Source organism: Nelumbo nucifera, chromosome 5, assembly GCF_055504915.1.
Source record: "Nelumbo nucifera cultivar China Antique chromosome 5, China Antique-T2T, whole genome shotgun sequence".
Lineage (NCBI taxonomy): Eukaryota > Viridiplantae > Streptophyta > Magnoliopsida > Proteales > Nelumbonaceae > Nelumbo > Nelumbo nucifera.
This window is the reverse complement of record NC_142653.1, coordinates 12,170,466-12,193,109: the sequence shown is the minus strand read 5'-3', so window position 1 is coordinate 12,193,109 and position 22,644 is coordinate 12,170,466. Positions and strand designations below refer to the sequence as shown.

General features: G+C 37.2%; 1 protein-coding gene across 3 annotated transcripts; it reads left to right on the top strand.

Moving 5' to 3' along the window:
- Positions 1-10,988: 10,988 nt before the first annotated feature.
- On the top strand, positions 10,989-14,881 carry LOC104605786 (patatin-like protein 2). 3 transcript variants are annotated; one of them, XM_088888871.1, is made up of 7 exons: positions 10,989-11,341; positions 11,449-11,630; positions 12,054-12,243; positions 13,687-13,848; positions 13,934-14,236; positions 14,348-14,523; positions 14,623-14,881. In XM_088888871.1, exons 1-7 carry the CDS (start codon positions 11,198-11,200, stop codon positions 14,687-14,689), a joined length of 1,224 nt encoding a protein of 407 aa, XP_088744997.1. In that variant the 5' UTR covers positions 10,989-11,197; the 3' UTR covers positions 14,690-14,881. The 3 variants fall into 3 exon arrangements, with proteins under 3 accessions (XP_088744997.1, XP_088744998.1, XP_088744999.1); XM_088888872.1 differs by lacking the exon at positions 14,623-14,881 and having other exon boundaries at positions 14,348-14,527; XM_088888873.1 differs by lacking the exon at positions 14,623-14,881 and having other exon boundaries at positions 14,364-14,501.
- Positions 14,882-22,644: the final 7,763 nt, after the last annotated feature.

Below are 22,644 nucleotides of genomic sequence, written 5' to 3'. Positions count from 1 at the left end.
ATAACCCAGTTAAGACTATCTGACTTGGATCAGTTTTTAACTAGATTGGAGATGGATATGTGAGAAAATCATACGAATTGATCAAAATTGCATGGTTCTTCCATTTATTTGTTTCCTAATAAAGGGAACCATCATTAAAAACAAAATACAACGAAGAAAAACTGAAGAAGTTAGAGCTAGTACAGAAGAACTTAGGGTACGGTTTTCCAAGTCCTTTTAGGAAGACCTTCTGACAGTCTAGATGGCCAAAAGATGTAAAGAGTTTCTAGGGTTTTTCTCCAAAGGTTAGACCATTTGGTATGTATCCTAGTCTACCATGGTCTTTTTTTGGTGAAGAAAATATTTCATTAAAAACAGAAAGGAACCACGATTTACAAGCTAACTAAACATTCTTTAACAATAGCACCAGATAAGCGTAAAGGAATAGAAATACACGATTTAAAACTAGACTTCATACCACACTTTGCTGCAACATGCGCAACTTCATTTGCTATCCTTGGACACCACTGGAAAGTGAAGTTTCTTCTCAAGGCAACCTCCTTGATGTCACGGCAGCAGAACCAAACATATGGGGAGATTTCAGAATTAGGATCACAAAAAAAAAAAAAAGTTCACCAAATTTGAACAATCAGATTCAAAAATAATCTTAAAGAGACCCATCTAATCAACAAAAGTGACTGCTTCCCAAAGAGCTTTAGTTTCTGCTGTTAAAGGTGTGGATGCTTTTATAGGTGCAAAATCAGCACCCCAACACACTCCTCTATGATCCTGCAAAACGAAACTGAATGAAGCTTTATTTGCATATATGAAACCAACATCACAATTCACTTTCATAAAACCAAGCTTTGGAAGTTTCCACAAGAATGCTTCAACAACTCTTTCAAGATTGGAAGAGCCTTTCCAATTTCTACTGCCAGAGGTGAAACCTCTCCACTATTGACCTGTGAATTTTAGATATCACAACAACGAATCTTCATTTTCAAAATAGAATAAGTTTATATTTTCCAAATTTCCCAAAGATATTGGGCTATGCTTGCTAGGGTCTCTATCTTTTCATCCTTCAAAGTAGTTACAAAACTTTTGAACCTGTCCCCAAAAGAAGAAAAGGATCTTACAAATTTTGGGTTAATGTCCAAACCTGATCCAAGCCAGGTACATCTAGCTTTATCACAAAGAAACAATGCATGCAAAGTTGTTTCAACATATTTCCCACATCTTGTACAGGTGTCTGATTCAAATATACCCCTTACAACTAGATATTCCTTCATAACTAAGCCATTCACACAATACCTCCAAAGAAAGTGCTTAATTTTTTGTTCTACTGGTACTTTCTAGATCAGGTTCCATAATTTTTTTCTAAAACCAGGGTTAGGATGGGACATTTCACTATTTTCCCTATTATTTTTTGCTATGAAATATGCTGACCTGATTGAGAATTTGCCATTTTGCTTCTTAACCACACTAATTTATCTGGCCAAGGATTAGAGGGAAGGTTTATATTCAAAATTTGTTGAGATATGAAGTTAGTGAAAAGACCATTTACTTTATTTTCATCTCATTTTCTTCCATTCTGGTTAATCAAATCAGCCACCTTTGCTTCAAAATAATTCACTAGTCTGGGGCCCATTGGCTTGAAATCCTCCAGATCTTGTATCCAAGGATCACCCCATAGGTTGACTTCATGGCTATTGCCTATCTTCCAACAAACTCCCCCTCTTAAAATTTCTCTGCCAACCAAGACACTTCTCCACCCCCAAGAAGGCCTACTTCTCATGGGAGCTTAAAGGAAAATGAGAAATTTGAAAATATTTGGCTTTGAGAAGCCTTGCCGAAAGACTATAATGATTAGTGCAAAGCCTCCAGGCTAACTTTGCTAGAAGCGCCAAGTTGAAAGAAAGGGGATCCCAAAATCCTAGTCCCCCCCCCCTATTTGATTTGTTTTTGCAGATTTGATCCCACTTAACCCACCTTGTTTTCCTTTTTTTCTCATTGTCCCCCATTAGAATCCTCTTTGACTCCTAACTATAGAATTACAAACTTTCTTTGGTAAAAGAAAGAAAGACATACAATAGGTAGGGATTGCTGTGAGAACATATTTTAGTAGGACTTCTTTCACTACTTGGGATAGTAAAGATCCTCTTCATCCCTTTGTCCTGTTTGACACTCTTTCAGCAAGATACTCAAAGGATTGAGTTATTTTTTTATCTAAGAGATGATGGGCTCCCAGATGGCATCCAAAAAAGAGTTTGCTTCTCTAAGATTAGCTTTTGAGAAAACATAGCTGTCATCTACAAAAAACAAATGAGAAATGGTTGGCGCCTATTTGTGGATTTTTCTACTTAAGAAATCACTCTTATTCACTTTTTGGTTCAAAATGGCTGAAAAACACATATGAGAAGAGAAGAAAGAGATCGAGTAAGAGGGGGTCACCCTGTCTTAGCCCTCTCTGTGAATACAATTTCTTGGAGGGGGAGCCATTCACTAGGATTTGATAGGAGACAATAGTCACACAGGTCATGACCCAAGTGATGTACTTATTTTTGAACCCTAGTTTTCCATGATGGCTTTCAAAAAATCCCATTCCACCCTATCATAGGCTTTACTCATATCCAGTTTAACAGCCATGAACCCATTTTTAGCTTTGGTATAAGACATAAAGTGGATTACTTCATGGGCTATCAGGATGTTACCCATTCTTAGAAAATTATTCGTTTAGGAGTGGTTTCATCCTGTAAGCCAGAATCTTTACAATTATCTTATACAATGCATTATATAAACTAATTCGCCTAAATTGACACCTGTTTCGCCAAATCAGCTTTAATAACCTCACAGAAATGCTAAAAGAAGAGATATGGGAAGCCATTCGGCCCAAGAGCTTTCCTAGGGGCCATTTTGAAGAGAGATTTCTTAATCTCCTCTTTTGCGACTTCCTTTTGAAGCTCCTCGTTATTTTCCTCAGTTATTAGGCAGTTAATTTCTTCAAGGGCAATAGAAATGTCTGTAGGAGTAGAGGAAGTGAAAATTCCATTAAAATGATTTACAAAAAACACCTTTATTTGATCTTGCCCTTCCATCCACTCACCACTTTCGTTCTTAAATTTTAGGATCCTATTCTTCCCTCTTCTTCTGATTGTAGCATTGTGTAAAAACTTGATATTTTTATCTCCATACTTTAACTAATTTATTCTTGACTTCTGAGCCCACATGATTTATTCTCTTTTAAGCCAATAATCTAATTGAGTTTCAATCTCCTCCACTCTTTGCTGACAGTAATTTGACCCCTCCTTTCTTTGCTCCATTGGTAGCTCCTGTTTTAATTTTCCTATCCACACATGAGCTTTTCCAAAATCCTCTTTATTCAATTTTCTAAGAATCTTCCTCAACCTTTCACACTTCTTGGAAATAAAGCTGGTTGGCAAATTAGAACGTTGACTTGTTCATGTGTCTTTGATTAAGTCAGAGAGTTTATCATGGGTAAGCCACATTTCTTCAAATCTAAAAGTTTTTTTTTTATTTTAAAATTTATAGGATTAATGCCTACGCAAATAGGAAGGTGATCGAATTTCTTTCCAATCTAGATTTCAAAGGCCCCTATCTAATTTGACCTTTATATGATCATTTTGGTCCCTCCTATTGGTCCAAGTATACTTTGGTCCTTGGCTTTGAATTTCCTTCAAATGCCAACCCCTCATGAAGCTCATTTTTCCTTATTTGCTCAACTTTCAGCTCTTTACCCCCTACTTTATCATCCAAATTGAAGGTCATATTCCCATAGACAACACCAAGCTCCCTCAGACTTGGTTGCTATCTGATTAAGCTTTTTCACGAAGCTCAATCTTTTGCTTTTCTCTGGCTCTCCATAAACAAAAGTACACCACCAAGACTACCCATTATCAGTAACCTCAATTTTTGAATGGATCAGGTTATTGTTAGCTGTTATAACTTGAAGTTTGACATTTTTTCCCAACAAAGAGCTAGGCCACCAGACAGGCCTACTGAATTGACCCCCCAACAATTCCAATCCCAAAAGCAATTAAAATTTCTCCTATAGTTGAGTAAACTGCATTTTGTCTCACTAAAAAAAGTAATCTATACCCCTAAATTATTGAAGACCTCTTTCGCTGCTCGAACCGTTAAGGGGGATCCCAACCCTTGACAGTTCCAGTAGAGAGCTTTCATTTCCATTGTGGGAGTTGTTCAAGGGCAACTCTTACAAACCCTCTTTCTCCAAACGAGCTCTCCAAGAAAATGTTTCTTTAACTCATAACTCTTATTACAGTTTTCCTTATTATTGGTCTCATAATTATTCTCATTTTTATTTTTCTTTGAGTTCTTTTGTGCCTTAGCCCATGTTTTTTTTTATAAAACTGATTCTCTCTGTGTTTCTAGGTTGACTCCTCCATTTTTGGCAACATAAAGATGCATTTGTTCTAATCCTGGAAAGAGCATCCAACAAACTATAACTAGTCTCTAAAAAAGGATAGGGGGTTTGATACGATCTTTTGTTTAAATTAAAGATTGATCTTGTGTGAAACAATTCTTTTAGCTTTTTTTCCTTTTTTATCTTCTTCACACCCCAACTATTCCTCAATCCTAAGCATTTTTTATCAGTAGTCCACCCCTTATCTTGTAGTAATTTCTTGTTTTTGTTTTTCCATATTTTACAGGAAGAATAGTTGTATTAATACAATCTTCTAACATGTCCACATATGACAAATATTCAGTTTTAGTAAAGTCAGGCCTTGAATTCGATGTTGATTTCACTGGAAGACAATAGTTTAAATTAGAAAATAGATTAGGGGAATAAAACATTTATTGAGAGAGTTCTTAAAACATATCTTTTCCGGTTTTGATAGGCCTGTTTGCTTCCACCCCAGCGGCATCTAATCTATATCGCGGTTAAAAAATTTCAATATTTCTCCTTCAATACTCAACAGATCTGCATCATACTCCTTTTTCCTTTTTGAACGATAGTTCCCTGAGTCTTCTTTGTCTAGTGTCAACTCTCCTCTTTCCCTTTTTGATCTCGTAGTAGTCCCCACATTGGAGTTCTTTACAGGTAACTTTATGGAATTCAAATTCAAACTTGGATTTGGGTTTGCGGGTTGGAGCAATAGTCTTGTGATTTGGTCCAAATTGCTTTTTGACCCGTTTTCCCCCTCTTCATTTAAAACTTCAACGAAGGCCTCTGATTCATTATATGATAGGTTCATCGATTTAGATGCTTGGCCTATCTCTATAATACGCAGCCCATCCTCTTCACCCTCGTTTTCAAGTAAGTCTTGTATCGCAAGATTGAAAATTCGTCTCTTGTGAAAGATCGAACTGACCATCGGTTGCTTCTCTCTAACTATATGCCTTGGATATGTAAATTTAGTCTGACTGGGTTTGAAACCTCAAAAATCCCATTCATCTTCCTCAGTTGACGTAGGCCTTCATTGAAAAAAAGCTATCGATGACATGATCACATTGATGTTGTCGTTAAAGCTTTTGGATTTTACCGGTGTGGTATTGATCCCCTCCTCTTCCTCGAATAGTCTCCTCTTTATAGAAGCCTTTGTTATGTTTAGTTCCCTTTGCTCTATCTGTTCTTGGAGAAATTCCGTTGAGCTTTGCGTCTTTTCTACCCCTTTCTCATTTGATTTCGCCAGAGGAGGGTCCTGGTTCATACTTTCTTTCCAGTGACTTTCCTTATCAGACCTTCTTTGCTTGATTGTTGTCCTTTTTGCATTCAGAAAGCGATCCTGTTCACTACCTACCTCTGCCCTCATCCATGGGCCGAAGCCCTTTGGCCCCTCCGATTAGTTAAGCTTTTGGTTTGCTAATCTATCCGCTAGCACCTCCAAGGTTTTGGTGTTGTCGTTATCTTCTTTGCAATTTCTTTCAACATGACCTATAACGCTACAACGATAGAAAAATAAAGGAATATTTTCATAGAATTTAAACTATTTCTCCCTACCATCTTCCAATACACCTTTAGAACCTATTACCAGCGGTTTTGTTACATCTATCCTTACCCGAACTCTCAAGCCCTTCATCAACACCGCTTTGTTCTTCTTTTTCCCTTCCTCCCCCGGTTTCACTTCGATGATTTCTCTTGCTACCTTTTCTAGCATTGTCCCTGTCTCCTTGGTTCTATATGCTATTGGCACATCTAGGATACGAAGCCAAGCCTTGATGGAGTTCAGTTGCACTTCAGATACTAGGATATCACCAGATTGTTCTTTTAGCAGGAGCGGGTATTCTTTGATTGCCCACGGCTCCTCCCTTAGTATATTTCTCATATCCTTTTCTTTTGAGAAGGATATCCATAGAATATCTTCATTTTCTCTTTCGATTTGCATATCTCCCTTAATCCACCACCACATGTTTCGTATTTAATCAATCACATCGGACATGCTCAAGGGTTTGTCCGATAAAACCTTCACATATAAATCCTTTGTCTTCTAGGTGTTTTTGGTTAACATCTTTGGCTAATCTCCTTGGTCATCCTTCTCCGCCATTTCCACTGTTTCTCCTTTGGGGGCGCTATTGACTTGAACTCGTTTGATTTTCACTCCACTTGAAAATTGTCTCACAGAACACTTCTAAAGAGTTGTTAAATGATCTTTGGTCATTTTGGACTTCTATGAGTTTTTAAGCCATAGGTATTTTGGCTTCTTGTCTTTCATTGTCATACGGAGAAAAACAAAATTTTTAAAAGGCTGAAAGACCACCTATAAAGACTTGCCAAACACCCTCTATGTAATTCCCCCCCCTCCAAGTTCCAAATGAAAAGATAAAAAAATAGAAAAAATAACTAGAAGATGACATAGGTTAAGACACTAATTTGAATTCTCAAAAAACCATAGAACACAAAGATAACATAACCCTAGATAACCTCAAAGTTGAACTAGGTTTCTCAGACTTGTTGGTATGAGATTTTACAGCTTGCAACTTCATATCTTAGGCCAATTGTATTATCTTTATGGTTAAAAGTTTCCTCTCAAACTAAGGTCTTGTTCCTTCTTCAAAAGGTCTCTTACTCGGGTAAATGCACTTACCCAAGTAAATGTTTTTTGGGAAGTAGTTACCTGGGTAAGTTTACTTACCCATGCTCTTTTGATTCTCAGGTAAGTTGCATAATGACTTTTTTACCCATAAAAGCCACTGTTAAAATGGACACACTTGTACCATTGTGTTTTATAAACTTTTCTCTTAGGTGGAAAAGTTACTTATCCATGTTCTTTTGATTCCCAGGTAAGTAATTTAATAACTTTATTTTTACCCATAAAAAGTCAATATTAAAATAGGCAAACTTGTCCATTGTGTTTTTTAAACTTTTCTCCTACGTGGGAAAGTTACCCACTTGGGAGATGAGTATCATTTACCTAGGTAAAATGACACCCAAGGAAACTAACTTTATTGTGGGACCCAGTTCTTATAGAAAAAAAGAACAATGTAAATTTGGTCAATGGAAATCACTTTCCCCCTCTTATTTTCCGGAAAACGAACAGGGCCTAAGATGAGCCTATATAAGGTAGCCCATAACTTTTGGCTCCAATATTTTATGACATGATTCAACCACTAGACTTTCTCTTAGTCATCTGGAGTAGACTAATTCTTTAGATGTGGCTACGAGTGTCAATTGGGCTGGATTTTGATCCAATCCAATGTGAGTCCATTACAAATGGACCAGGTCCAATCCAATCCAAAGAATATATGGACCATTTTGGACTGGTCCAATTCAAGGTCTAAACTGTCTAATCTGTTCATTGACACTTATACTCTTATCTTCTATCAGTAGACCAGATATTGGCTCAATCCAACCTGATCCAATATAAATTCATTATGGATGGACCATATCCAATTCAATCCAATAAATAATTTGGACTATTAAGTCTGGATTGATCCGATTCATTAATATGTCTTGTTAGTCCATCCAATCCGTGTCCAAATTGATTTTGATTTGGATGGGATGCAATCCAAAACTAGTCCATTGAGGCTAGGCATATGTTGTTGTTTTGTCTCCTAACTTAGTGCATGGAGGTTCCCATTTGCCACTTCTGTAACTTGAAAGAATCAACCTTCCCTTAAATTGTTTAATCGCTTGAAGTAGTTATGAAAATGAAAGCAGTCACCAAAACGATTTAATCTGGTCAATGTACCATATTAATTATATTATTTGGAACTTGTAAGCTTACAAGAAGGGGAAAACTAACTGTTCCTGGGTCAACTCTGCGTCAAGTAATTCCTTGTGTTCATGGAAGAAGAGGTTATCGATCGGTTCAAGATATCTAAAATTTGTATTTTTTTTATTATTTTTTTAAATTACGTACAAAACAAATCATGTATTATTGCTGGCACATCCCTATCCCTATGTGTTCAAAGTGTTTTAGTTTTTTCTTTTAGGTTATGTTTGTTTTCGGTGTAAATGCAAATCGACATAAAATTCTACTGTGAATTTGCATTTCACGTATTTATTTTCAGTATAAATATAAATTGATGTAAAATTCTATACATCCAGTCCCTATTTTTATGCATTTGCTTCCAATGTAATGTTTACATCGAAAATTGATGTAAATCATCTAATCGGCTAACTTTTCCATCGACAATAAATTATCAAAATACATTTATATTGATTATCACATAAAAAACCTCCAGTGGTCCATTCAAATTTTAAAACTGATCGACTAACATTTACATAGACGATTTTTCACCGAAATCAAATGCAGCCTTATTAAAAAATTATTACAATTAAAATATGATAACTACCTAAAAAAATGTTCTGTTGCCATCCCCATTAAAGAAAAGTCGAAATGGTATTTCTGATAATTGCTCACTGGAATACAGACATTGCATGATTCATGAAAGATGAAATATTTTGTGTGGGCTCAAGTTTAAAAGAAAAACATGTGTTTTCGCATCAGAAATTCAATATCATTTTTTGACTTGGACCGTGATAGCTCGTGGTCAGCTTTGCCACGTGTCATAATTTGTCTGAGATTAAATAAAGCATTGTGCCGTATGAAACTAAAGTAAGCAAGCTCGCAAAGGCATGCTTTTCACGACAATTAATGAAGATAAGTGTTGATGAAGAGAAGAAGGTTGGTAGGATTTAGTGGTTCCGTGCAATATGAATTTCAGTTGGGTAAAGATATAGGGCCCGTTTGACGCATTTTTCGCACCGTATTTTAGCTGTTTACAAGTCAGGAAGATCAATTTTTGATCTATTCCCATTTAGTTTATAAAAGATTTAGTCATCAAAAGGCGGTGAATCGAAAATATGCGAGAAGTCTATTTCAGGAAGCTTCAAATGAAGATTCTTGCGTCTTTCGCGTTTTAATCTTACATGGAAAGATAGGGGCATATGCATAGAAAGATGCGTATCTGTCAAACTATCTTCGAACTGTCCAGATCTTATGTCAAAAACTCAATGCATCTTTTAACTGTCAGAGCTACAAAAATATTTTCTCAAAAAAAAAAATGTCAAACGGGCCCTTAAACATCTCACATATATCTTTTAAATTTGTATATAGATGAGACAAAGCAGACGTCCCTTAGGGTTAGAGAAATAATCTGACTGTCATCAGTGCATTCCTAGCTAGTATGCCACTTTATCCCACGTGCCATTTTTCTAGGCAGGCACAACTTCTATATATGATGCTTCCTGCAGTATTGGGTTGGGCCTGCTTCAAACCAACCCCATCGGTTCGTGTTGGGTCTGGCTTAATCGGGTTTTGAGTTCAGCTGAATAAATCCTTAAAGGCTCAGTAAATATAAATATAAAAGTGTAAAATCTTGTATTATATATATATATATATATATATATTTATATTATATATTTGTATTTGTATTTTTTCATACTGAGCCTTAATAAATTTATTCATATAATAGCTAGTATTGGTTAACGGAAGGATGGCCGGCTCAGTTGGTATATTAATTGGTTTAGACTCGGATTTGAATCTCACAACCACCGATTTTGAGAATGGGGTTATTAGTGTAGTGCTGCATGCGCTATTCAAAAGGGGATTTTGGTGTAGAATTCAGATAAATCCTTGGCTCCTTTTTTACTTTTTATTTAGACACTGTTCTATTCATGTTGTTTTTTTGGAATCCTGATCGCAACCTCACATTGGAAATAGTTCCATGCATTAATTGGGAGATATTCTTAATGTGTGGCTGAATGTTCATGATTGAATAGTTTTTGCTTGGAGGAAATTCCATTACCATTTTTTGAACCATAATATAACATGTAGCATGTGAAATCGAATTTGGTCCTCACAAGACTGTATTCACAGTGCAGTTCCTTGCAGCATTGCATTGGAAATATTTTTCTATAAATAATAACATATAAGTACAGAAATATTCCAAATGCAAGGTTACAAAAAACTATGCAAATGATAAAAACACAGTCTTGTGAGAACTGAATCGAATCCCGTGGCATGTGGGCATTTTGCATGATTCATGTATATATTACTTTCACTAAAAACTTTTGAGGCTGGAACATCATCAAATAATTAAATACATTATGATTGGAGCCATATTGGAAAGTAAATATGTAACCGTCATATATTCCTTGGTTGGGAATGTTAATTAGGAGAAAAAAAGTTGTGTTAATTAAAGAAAAGGCCATTTGATCGATTCTAGAACTAGAAATCGTGTTCAATGAAATATGAGCGGAACCATGAAAGCAACGTCTCAGAATTAATGAGCCAGTTCATTAGCAATGTAGACTTATTCTGAAAAGAGTATAAATACAAATATATAAGGTGCAAAACCTTGTTTTTTGTATTATTTTGTATATATTTATATAGTATATATATTTGTATTTGTACTAAGCTCAGTTCGAAAGGAGGATAAATGCAAATTTGTAGAATGCAAAACTATGTATTTTAATTTATATGGATTTATATATATTTGTATTTGCACTCCTTTCAAACTAGCATACACAAGTTCTCACGCAAAAGAACTTTATCTTTATCAAAGCTAATATTACATTAAAAAATAACCCAATTTCGTTATAAGTAGTCAGCAACTCAGAATTCGTTAGGGATTGTTTCTGTTCAACTCTATAAATATGCAGTTGGTTCATGAATCAAAATGATCAAATTAAGCAGCAAACATAGTCAGCACTTTAATTTGGTGGAATTTCATCTTTCTGATTACTTCACATATCTCGGCCTAGCTGTTTACACGTCTTTCATCTCGTTTTCATATGGACAGAACAACGTCGTCCCTTCCTCAGATACAACGACCACCAACCTATGGAAACCTAATCACCGTCCTCAGCATCGATGGAGGTGGGATCAGAGGAATCATCCCTGGAACAATTCTTGCCTTCCTTGAATCACAACTTCAGGTATAGTTTACAGAGAGATTAATGAGCAGAGAGCTTAATTACATCATATTTTTCAACTCTTATTGGTTTGAAAACGCAAGCTAATCGGTCGAGTATGTTTGTTGTAGGAATTGGATGGCGAGGATGCAAGAATTGCAGACTACTTTGACGTTATTGGAGGGACGAGCACAGGGGGTCTGGTAACAGCCATGTTAACTGCACCAAACGAAAACAATCGTCCTCTATTTGCTGCTCAAGATGTCACAGCCTTCTACCTTGACAACTGCCCTAAAATTTTCCCACAGATGTGGTCAGTATTCAGCTGTACTAAAGGTAGCGCTATATAGGTGTTTGGGATTAGTATTGGGAACATTACACTGTTTTCTCATAAAAACATTGCTGGGCATGTGTGAGTTATAAACAACGGCATTTATTTTTCGTTTAGAAGTAGAAAAACAATACTAGTTTTATTTGATACTAATGCTATGTAATTTTATGAGAAAACATCATATTTGACACTGCTTCAGACCATACTTTTTCGATTTTCAAGACATGGTCCAAAGCAATTTTTTTATGAAAAAAATGTACCAAATAAGAGGTTTTTTGAGAGACTTCTTCTTCTGGTGCCAACACCTACTAAGATTATTTCAATCCATTCATCAAACACTGATCAAAGAAATGACTAATATATTGTATGTTTCTTTCTTTTGATTTGTGCACAAACAACGTACAGTGGAATATTTGGTTCGGTTGCAAAGACGCTCAGATCAATATTTGTAGGGCCCAAATATAATGGGAAGTATCTCCATGGCATATTAAGAGAAAAGCTCGGGGAGACAAGGTTGCACCAAGCCCTCACCAATGTTGTCATTCCCACCTTCGATGTCAAGCAACTCCAGCCAATCATCTTCTCCTCTTTTGAGGTTCTTTCTCTCTCATACGTGAAAATTATATTCACGATATGGTTGTTGCAGATGTCCTCTTAATATCTTTTGGCTCCCTTGGAAAGAATGCAAACGCAAACAAAGTTCAGTTCAAATACAAACATGCAAGGTTCATTAAAATCACAGCGTTTTGTATTTGCAATCTTTCCAAGCGGAGCCTTTTATTGCAGAGACAAGGGGGAATATAGCTTCTAAATTGTTTGTCAATATTATTTTCATTAAGATAAAAAAAATACTAAGAGAGTGGCAATATACAAACTAGATTAGCAATAACATGTACTTGGTTTTTTTGGTTAGTTGGTACTATGGTTTTCAAAATCGGACCAGACCGGATGGTTGGATCAAAAAAACTGGGAACCGGTCAGGCGTTTTACCCCGAAACCGTTTATTTCCCCAAAAACTGTTGATTTGGTCAGCAAATCGCTGAATTGGGTGCGGTTTGACCGGTTTGTATTTTTTTAATTTTCTTAGTTTTTTGTCAAAACAGGCCATTCATTCGGTTCAAACAGTCAGACCCTTCGACCCGGGAACCGGACCCCTAACTGGTTCATTGTCCAATTCAATTTTAAAAACCTTGGTTGGTATTGAAAGCCGAGAATAATTGATTTTGTAACATGCCATGGATTTCTTTTTTTTTTTTTTTATGATCATGTGAGGTAGTTAAAAACCTAGATATTTTGTATAACATTATCCACCTTACTAATTATAGTGATTATTAACTTTTAATCCTCAGGTTTCTAAATAGACTTATTCAAACTTCATCATACTTTGTCCAGTGATGTCATTGGACTTAAATATACCCTTCATTAATGAAACATTAAGAACCTTTCGCGTATGACATCATAAGAAATGTTTGGAAACATTGTCCTAAATGAGAGTTAGTTGTAAAAAAATGACATTTCCAAACATCAGAAAATTTGAGAAAACCTTTTGTTTTCCTATTATATATCATACTCAAAGGATACCATTCGTTTTGGTTTATTTTATGTGCAACCAAATGCAACATAGAAACAAAGAAAATAAAAGAAATTAAATACGAAATGGCCATGGGACTGGTTTGAGCAAAAAGTTATACCATGGACACGGTCAATCAAGGCCAGGGGATCCAGGAAGGATTGGCAAGAATGCCATGTCAACCAACAACCATCCATGGGATGTTTTCAATTCCTATATATAAAGTTTAGGGGTGCAATTGGTTGGGTTGCGAATTTGTTAAATTTTCAATGAGCCTAAACCCTAACCCGAGCCCGATGTAATTGAAATTCTTTAAACCGGGCAACCCGACTTGTAGCCCTATATTAAGTCCAGAAAGAAAAAAAATTAAATATTTAAAAAAATGCATGGGAGGGGAAGACTGGAAGAGCATAGTTAATGGTCACAAATTTGCATTAATTAAATGGCATTGTGCATTTTCATATGCAGGCCAAGACAACATCAGCCATGGATGCTCGACTCTCAGACATCTGCATTGCCACCTCTGCAGCTCCAACCTACCTTCCTGCCTATTATTTCAAGAACGAAGGTGAAGATGGGGATGTGCGAGAATTCAACCTTATTGATGGTGGTGTTGCTGCAAATAATCCGGTAATCGCACTGCAAGAGTTTTTATTATTAATGAAATGACCAAGTACTAATTAAACTAACACATTTGCCCAATTCGATCTTTAAGGCTTTGATTGCAATCAGAGAATTGACCAAACGAGTGTTTGGAGAAAATCCAGATTTCTTCCCGATTAAGCCTATGGACTATTGTAGATTTCTAGTTATCTCATTAGGGACTGGTTCACCAAAGAAAGAAATGAAATACAGTGCTAAAATGGCAGCTAAATGGGGCGTTATGGGATGGCTTCTTAATGGTAGCTCAACTCCATTAGTGGATGTGTTTACTCAAGCAGGTGCAGATATGGTTGATTTTCATATCGCCGTGGTCTTTCAAGCCCTTAAATCCGAAAGCAACTATCTTAGGATTCAGGTAATTAATCACATAGACGTTCTTTCTGCATAAATCCGGCTTATAGAGAGTCATTGGCCATTGACAGTTGATGATTATGTTATTCTTAATTAATTGAATGCGAAAAACCAGGATGACACATTAACAGGTGCTGTAGCTTCAGTTGACATTGCTACCAAGAAAAACTTGGAGAATCTTGTGAAGGTGGGAGAGGAACTGTTGAAGAAACCAGTTTCTAGGATCAATTTGGAGACTGGTCTTTCTGAACCTGTTGCAAATGGTGGCATTAATGAGGAAGCTCTCAAGAAGTAAGACCAATCTCTTGTCTTTATTTTATTCTGCATGCTACCTCAGAGATGTGTAGAGAATTTTAACAATGATCATTTTTCTTTTTCAATTTCTTCTAGGTTCGCTAAACTGCTCTCTGATGAAAGAAAACTTCGGCAGGAAAGATCACTCAATACTAAAACTTGAAATAGTGTGTGTCTCTGTTCTATTGTCAGATTGCACAGTTCTTGGTGTCTGTGTTGGATATTTAATTAACCAGATTAACTGCTCTATAATTGTTCGTAGAACTGTAACTTAATTTCTATTTCTTTCATGTATCTGAGTCTGTGTATGAATATAGCCCTAAAATTGACTGGGAGGATGTTAAGCGTTCCACAAGATTAGGCCCATAACACCATATCCATTGAAGCAATTTCCTCACCTTATGAATGAAAGAGAGGACCATCACTAGACACTAGCGTTGTTACTGCACAGGAGACCGGACAATTAAAAAATCATCATCAATTCTTGGTCTTTTTATCATTTGATTAAAAAAAAAAACCTACAAAGTTTGATCAAGTACCTTTTTTTTAGGGTAAAAGACTAAGGGCCTTTTTGGCACATTTTTTTGCACGGTCTTTCGGCTGTTTACAAACCGGAAAGACCGATTTTTGGTCTGTTTCCGTTTGACTCACGGAAGATCTAGCCACGAAAAGATGGTGCGTTGAAAAAACGCAAGAAGCCCATTTCGGGCTGATTTCGGGAAGCTTCAAATGAAACTTCCCGCATCTTTCGCGTTTTAATCTCACGTGGAAATACGCGAGCAGACGTATGAAAAGGCGCATATCTGCCAAACTGTCTTCGGGCTGCCTAGATCTTATGTTAAAAGCTCAATGCGTCTTTTGACTGTCAAGCTACAAGAAGATCTGACAGTTAATTTTGAGATTAGATTGATATGTAATTAAATTCAAAGAAAAAACATCATCTTCAACCTTGGCTATTGTTCATATCACCGTTGCATCCAATTGCCGCCATTGGAGCTCGATTAACATCTCACAAGGGCACTTTTCTTCTCTCCGAAAACCAATGCTCATCTTGTGATCCAAATAATCAAATGAACAAATAATGGTGCTTTAATTTTCTGTTAAGCAATCTTTTATTACTGAAATCTTATTATTTCAAGAACCATCGGTTTAGCTCCGACAATCAACAATCCTGGGCTTCTTGTGCGTCGACTGTCCTTTTTCATCTCTTCTATTGTCGTTATTGATGATTTCAACAATAGATGGTGTTGTCGTTGCAACGACTGATGACTTCTACTCAAATGAATGAAATGCACCTCCACTTTTCTTCATCTCAACGACGGATAGCTTCGGGTTTGGTTTTTGTCTCATATCACTTTGAAACACCATTGCAGTGGTGAGTTAGACGTCGACAATCGGAATATCTGTTCATCTGTGAAGGGAGGCTTTTATTCCGTATAAGACACAACCAAATATGAAAAAAGAGGTAATAGATGGAAAGATTGAAATTTTAAAAAACTTGAACTGCACATGATGTCAGCTTCTAACATATATGGACAGAAAATTAACGCATGGGATCCTCCCTTGCTGTTAATGTCAGTTAACGTTTTATCTGACATATAAATTTTTTAAAACCCAATATTATTCTTTTGTGTTTATTTTTCAAAATTTCAAAATAAAGCTCAACATCTATCAGACTTAGATGCTATAGGCTACAATAACCTCCTATTTCATGCTTATTTTTGGTTCCCAAGGATTGGGGTTTAGTGGCATATCATCATCATATTCAAACCTTAACCTAACTAGGGGTGGATTTGAACTGAATCGAGCCAAATATCTAGCTATTTGAGCTCGGCTCACCAAAAAACCATTAGACTCGAGTTCAAACTCATAAGTTTGAGCTCGAGCTCAATTGTGAGCCAAACATTTTATAAAAATAAAAAATATACATATATTTTTTTATTTGACATATAAAAAATTAAGAATTATAAAAATTAATTATTATATATAAAATAAAAATATTATACGTTTAATATTTTTTATTATGTATAATATTTTGATATTTATTATATATTATGTATGTATATATGTAAAAGTTTGATTAGGTTCATGAGTCAAGTTTTATTTGGATCGAGCTCGGTTCAAAGTTCAGTTTAGATCAAGCTAAATCAAGTTTTTCACAAACTGAGCTCAAATAACTCATGAAAAATTTGACTCATGACCACCCCTAATTTCAATTATGATTTAGTGAAATATCTAATACAAAATATGCAAGCACATTTAAGCTTATATCATCATGAACAAAAGTAAATCAAGTACTGACAAATGAAATGATGCGGCCAAGGAAACACCTAACCTTTTTTGGTAAATCCTGGGGAACACATGAAACAATAATTAATTTCTTTACTCAACTATTATTATAGGCAACTAATTCATGGAGTTTATATCACCAACTATGGTGATGCAAGTGAGACCGATGTCTGTTTGAATGGTGTGGTCAGATGGGTAGACCAAACATAATAGGTTGGGCTGTTTGAACAATCTATTGTCTCCTCTTTGTTACTGCACTCTTTTAGTATTGATGAATTGATGAGGGAACAAAAGAAGCAAGATTGATGGCCCTCCGAATTTTGAATATGTTCCAAGCAATGCCACGCTGCCAGCACAATGCATTGCTGCATTGTGAAGACATCTTCTAAAATCTCCCATACATTTTCTCCTTGTTTTTTTTTTTTTTGAAGAATCAAAATAAAAATTTATTAAAAGAAAATAGTATCTTATAAACGAGGTTGAACTGTAAAAAAGGTACAACAAATCTGAAACCACCCAAGAGCCTTTCACCAACCTCCCAAATAGACTTGTTCATGGGACAGGGTTTGGGCCTGATTTACACTGTATCAGGCTCAGGCTTTGATCCAGGCCCATCCAAATTTTGATAAAAGCCAAGTGCGAGCCCGGCTCATGAACAGGTCTGTTTCGAAACCAACAAAAACCAAAAACAAAAATAACTAAGGGGATGTTTGGAACCGTGGCCGTTTTGTAAAATAATGGTGCCACGTCGGATCTATATAGGTGTTTCAACAAACGCCCATGTATTTTATTTGGTTCAGCCGATTATTAAAAAACCGGGCATGCCTCGAAAATCGAGACCCCACTGATGCATGACTGATATATATCCTATGTGGTGCTTAGCTATTAGCACATACATGAAAAACGGTAATGAAAATCACCTTACCAAATAACATAGTATTATTCACTGCCTACATGGCAGCAACATTTTCTTTTTTTTTGTAAAAAACGGGTCTTGAAAACATGGACATTTTTTCTTGAAAATCAGTCCCAAAAAATCACACTTCCAAACACCATATAAATCATCAAGAGCAAGCCTTTCGAAACCCGTAAAGCATCAATGGATACATTGAACAACCAAGCCTTCCATCTACAAACAAAAGTAAACACTGGCCTTACCCCTTCCTCCCATCCCTCTGCCCCTTACCGACTTCTGCCGTTAAGGTATAACGTCTGCCCTTTCGTAATTTTCTGCTACTCTCTCGCATCTTTTCGGCTTCTTCTTTGAATCTTCGGAAACCTCTCTCGCAAACTTTTCCCCGTCCCATACGTGTAGACCCAACGACTTAGCCACTTGGAGATCCTTCTCTGCCTAAAATTCTATTGAACTGAGATCTCTTTCCGCTACAGGCGACTCAAACTCTTCCCTTTGCCCTGGGGAAGCTTCTTCTGTCACAAACTCACAATCATGGGATTTATCGATTTCTCTCCTGATCTCTCCACTAGTATTGGGGCGACCGCCTCCAATTCTCCTTTTTCCAAGGTTGGGAAAGAGTTTGACTCCTAATTCCCCAAAGATTTGTTCACTAACTCCACTGAGAACCACACTCTCTAGTCAGCATGTTTCTTGCACAAAATCCTCAGCCCTGCCTTTTTTTGCGTTTCCTTTAGCTAAAATTATGTTTCTCAGGTTTCTGGCCAATGTGAAGTGCAACTTGGCTCATCTAGGAGCCGTGGTCTCTCTCAAACGATTCCAAATTGTAGATGTCGGGATTGGGCAACCTTCTGAACCTGACCACCCAATCTTTTAAACCGGTCCATCACTCGACTCCACACTTGGGCCCAAAGCCTCAAGTAGAGATCGTCTGTCCCCAGGGGACAGAAACTTTTCTGTCCCTACCAATGATAATCAACCACGTCTCTCTTTTCTGTAAATTTCAAAATTAACGGAGTCCAGATCTTAACGGCAGCTGCACTCCAAAACTTATTAATTTTGGTTTAACCGCCCTTTTTGGGATCCTGCTTTCCAAGTTTTTCTTCATTTTCATTTTTGTTCTGCTCTCTCCCTCTCCCTCACATCCAAAGTTCGCCTGCACCAACACTATCACATACCGCTATTGCAATCGAGACACCATCATTCATCTGCAGAAACAACCGGAGTCTTTCTTGACCACCGCTCATTCCCCTCGTCGGAGATCACTGGCTTCTTTTTCATTATTCTTTCATTGTTGGGATCGGTTTTTGCCAATTGTAATGATGGGAGGATCCAGGCGGAGGAGACCATGGAAGAAGAGCTTACGGAGATGACAGGTGACTCTGACGATGATGAAGAGGAAGATAGGGATAGGTGGTGGCATGGCCTATTCTGTGTGTTCTGTTCTAAACTAGACATCAGCGGAAGGAAGGCCATACATAATCCCAATTGCTCCTGCTATACCTCGTCCTCTCTTTAATTTCAAATTTTCAAATCCTGGAGTTTTGAGTTTCACTTCTTTATTTTTTTTTATATGTGTCTATACAATACACCATGTTAATACAAAATTCAACAACCCATGAAAGAGGGTAACGAAACAGATGCCATTCTGAATTCATTAGTTTCTGCAATTTATTCTTCAAATAATACAAGCTCTATTGTCTGTTCTACATGATTTAAAAACTTGGTATATTTGTTGTTGTTGGCATATTGCAGTTTGCGGATTAAACATGGGAAAGGAAAACAAGTTTTTGATTATTTAGATAAGTAACCAATTCAAAAAATCTTAGCTTAAAATTTTGTCATTCAATAAAAAAACAAACACTCTGCAATGTTTTGTCCTGTTAAGGCTTAACAATATCTAAATTACCTAGTGGCACTATAAAGATAAAAATATCTGATGAATTGACCTTTTGGTTATTAATACACAATGCCACTAACAAATTTTCGTGGATTCAAGTATTGTAAAGAAAAGCAATTGAATGATGTATATACACAAATTACCTTGTTGTTACAGTGCCTCTGGTTTTTGTAGATGTGCTTAACATCGATATGATTATATTGGATCTCAAAGTTCATCTCAATTGTTGGGTAAAAGTCCCAAGAGGGAGTTAGATTGAGGTAGACATAGTTGAATGAAGTCTTTTTGAAAGAAATAGGGATAATAAGATCGAATGCAAAACCTCGCCACACCTTTGCAGCTTCAAATTACAAGTTTTAGGGGAAGCTTCTCTCTATTATTAGCAAGCCATGGAATATCATCTCCAATGTCCACCGACCCGTTGTGCTTGCAACTCATATATCAGAGAGAGAGAGAGAGAGAGAGAGAGAGAGAGAGAGAGAGTCATATAACTTTCTTCTTCCATTTATAAAAAGACGCCATATATGGAAGATTCTTGTGTCTATAAATCATTTAATTTATGAAGAATTTTAGAAGAAAAAAACAACCTTACAGTGCAAGATTTTTCCAGACAAGAAGTTTATATATATATATAAACTTTAAGCCAAAATACTGCTGAAATAAACGTCGACAATGAACGGTGGAATGATTCCGAAAGCTTGCAGCGGACGAACTCCTGTATCTCAGCTCGCAGAGGCAGTGTTCTCCTATGATGATCTCCGGCAAAGGGATTGAGCGGTGGTCGAGAAAGACTCCGGGTGTTGCCGCAAACAAATGACGGTGGCTCAATTGCAATGGCAGTGCGCGATGACGTTGGTGCAGAACTTTCGTTGTGAAGGAGAGTAGAGAAAGTAGAACGAAAATGGAGAAGAGAAACTTGGAAAGTGGGATCCCAAAAGGGCGGTGAAAAGAAATTTGACAAGTTTTGGAGTCCAACTGCCGTTAAGGTCTGGACTCCGTTAATTTTGAAATTTACAGAAAAGAGAGACGTGGTTGATTATTATTAGTAGGGACAGAAAAGTTTCTGTCCCTACCCCTAGGGACAGACTATCTCTACTCTCCTCCTTCTAGGCCCCTCTCTCTAAAGACTGCAGAAACTCCAGACACCGGCTCAAAAACCCCAAAACCAACCGGCCCATGAAGCCGCCCAAACTTCTACGTGCTGCGGTGCTAGGATTCAAAATTGAAACTGACACATCAGCGGGACCCACCCTTTCGTCTTCCTTCGACTCCAAGGGGACCAAAGTCAAATCCCCATCTCCCTCTGGCGGCCGGGATGGGGAGATTTGCCACCCCAGCAGAGATTTCTTTCTGTGAGATCATCCCCTTCGAATCGACGGAGATCTACCTCTTGGGGTCTGTCTCAAAGCTTGACGTGCCTCTTTATTTGGGGTGTGTCTCTGCTCTTCGGAGCTTCTATAGCTTTCTCCCCTAACGACACCCTTTCTGACCCACAATCCTGCTCGACTGCAGCCCATCGGATTTTCCTATTTGGTCAACTGACTAGAGACACCGGGCCTTCTACCACTACCTGCACTAAGTAGAGATCTTCTTGGATCTCCACTGTTATTCTTTTAGGGATCTCGTGAGGCGTAGCAACCCAGACCACCATTTTCACTGCTTCAATCTCCTTCCACGATAGATTTTCCTCCGCCAGTCCAATGGAAACTCCTAAGACGTTACTGATCTCTTTGAAAGTCCCAAAACACCAGACATGGAGAGATGGCCATAGTAGCGAACTTTCCACCAATGCTCTCCCCTGTTTCTGTAATTCTTCTCCAAACTTGGTGACCACCTAAAGAGGTGTAAAAGTCTGCCTCCCAGACAGATCGAAACCAGATCTGTAAGACATCTAGCCTCTGGCTCGGACTCTAGGATGAACAACCAACGACCCTCGTCTAAACGTCTAACTTCTCTGTCCTGTCTGTACTGCCATATTGTTGCTAACACCCCTCTACAGATCCAAAACCATCGGTGTTCCTCCCTCGAATTCCCCCACCAAATACTTTCTAAGCCACACTTCTTTTTCCGTCACTCCCGAAACTTCCACCCTCACGTAAGCACCAGCCTTTGAAACTCTTACGGAGGCTTCTCCGGCTTCTGAAACACTGAGCATCCTAACAACTTCAAGCGAGCACCATAAAAACTTAGAAAACCTTCCTTCTAACCAACCCCACAAGAACTTTCTTTTCCTCCCAAAACCATTCACCTCTTTGAGCTCTCAAGTTCGAGTTCCCAATTTCATAACAGGGTGGAGCAACCTTCTTTTCTCTAAACTTGTTGCCAATGGATCAAGCTACATCAGTAACAATAATTATGGGAGCAAAATAAAAGGCAAGAGAAAATATAAAATTTGGGAAATGAAATATTAAAACATCTCATTTTCTGGTTTCTTTTCTGACAGTCTAGACCATCTTCCAAGCTGCAGCCGAAAATCTAAGTTGCTGGTGGGCTTCAATAGGGATTAGTCTGATTCATCTTGATATAGTTAGTTTGTGTTTCTTGTTGTTCTTGGCGTTTGTCTGAGCTCTGTGGTTTGGTGTGTTTGGGGTTATTCGGGCATAGGCTCTGAATATGGGCTGGCTCTGGTCTGGGCCCATTTGTAGTAGGGGTGCAAATTGGACCTGGGTTTATGGGCTGGGCTGGTTTAAATTTTGTTCAAATTAGTAAGACGAGCCCAGATAGTAGAGAAACTAAGGTTGCATTTGGTATTATTGCCACCACTTCTATTTGCAATGTTTTAAGTCAATCAATACAAATTTTTGAGAAATGGTTTTATTTGTTACATCACATCAGATAATTACTTCTGTTGGAAATGTTTTAGACATTGGATTGAGTGTTGACATTTATAGTAGAAATACTAAAGTTGATTTTTCCTAAAGAAATAATACTAATACCAAATATTGTATTAATAATTCAAATAATTTGTGGTAGAAAAAAATAATCTCCTAAAATTTATATTAGCTAACCTAAAACG

Excerpts from the sequence above, each read along its gene's own strand:
- LOC104605786 (XM_088888871.1), top strand. The coding sequence starts at position 11,198 with ATGGACAGAACAACGTCGTCCCTTCCTCAGATACAACGACCACCAACC. Across the intron at positions 14,237-14,347 it reads GCAACTATCTTAGGATTCAG|GATGACACATTAACAGGTGC; the intron begins GTAATTAATCAC and ends GCGAAAAACCAG. Across the intron at positions 14,524-14,622 it reads AATGAGGAAGCTCTCAAGAA|GTTCGCTAAACTGCTCTCTG; the intron begins GTAAGACCAATC and ends AATTTCTTCTAG.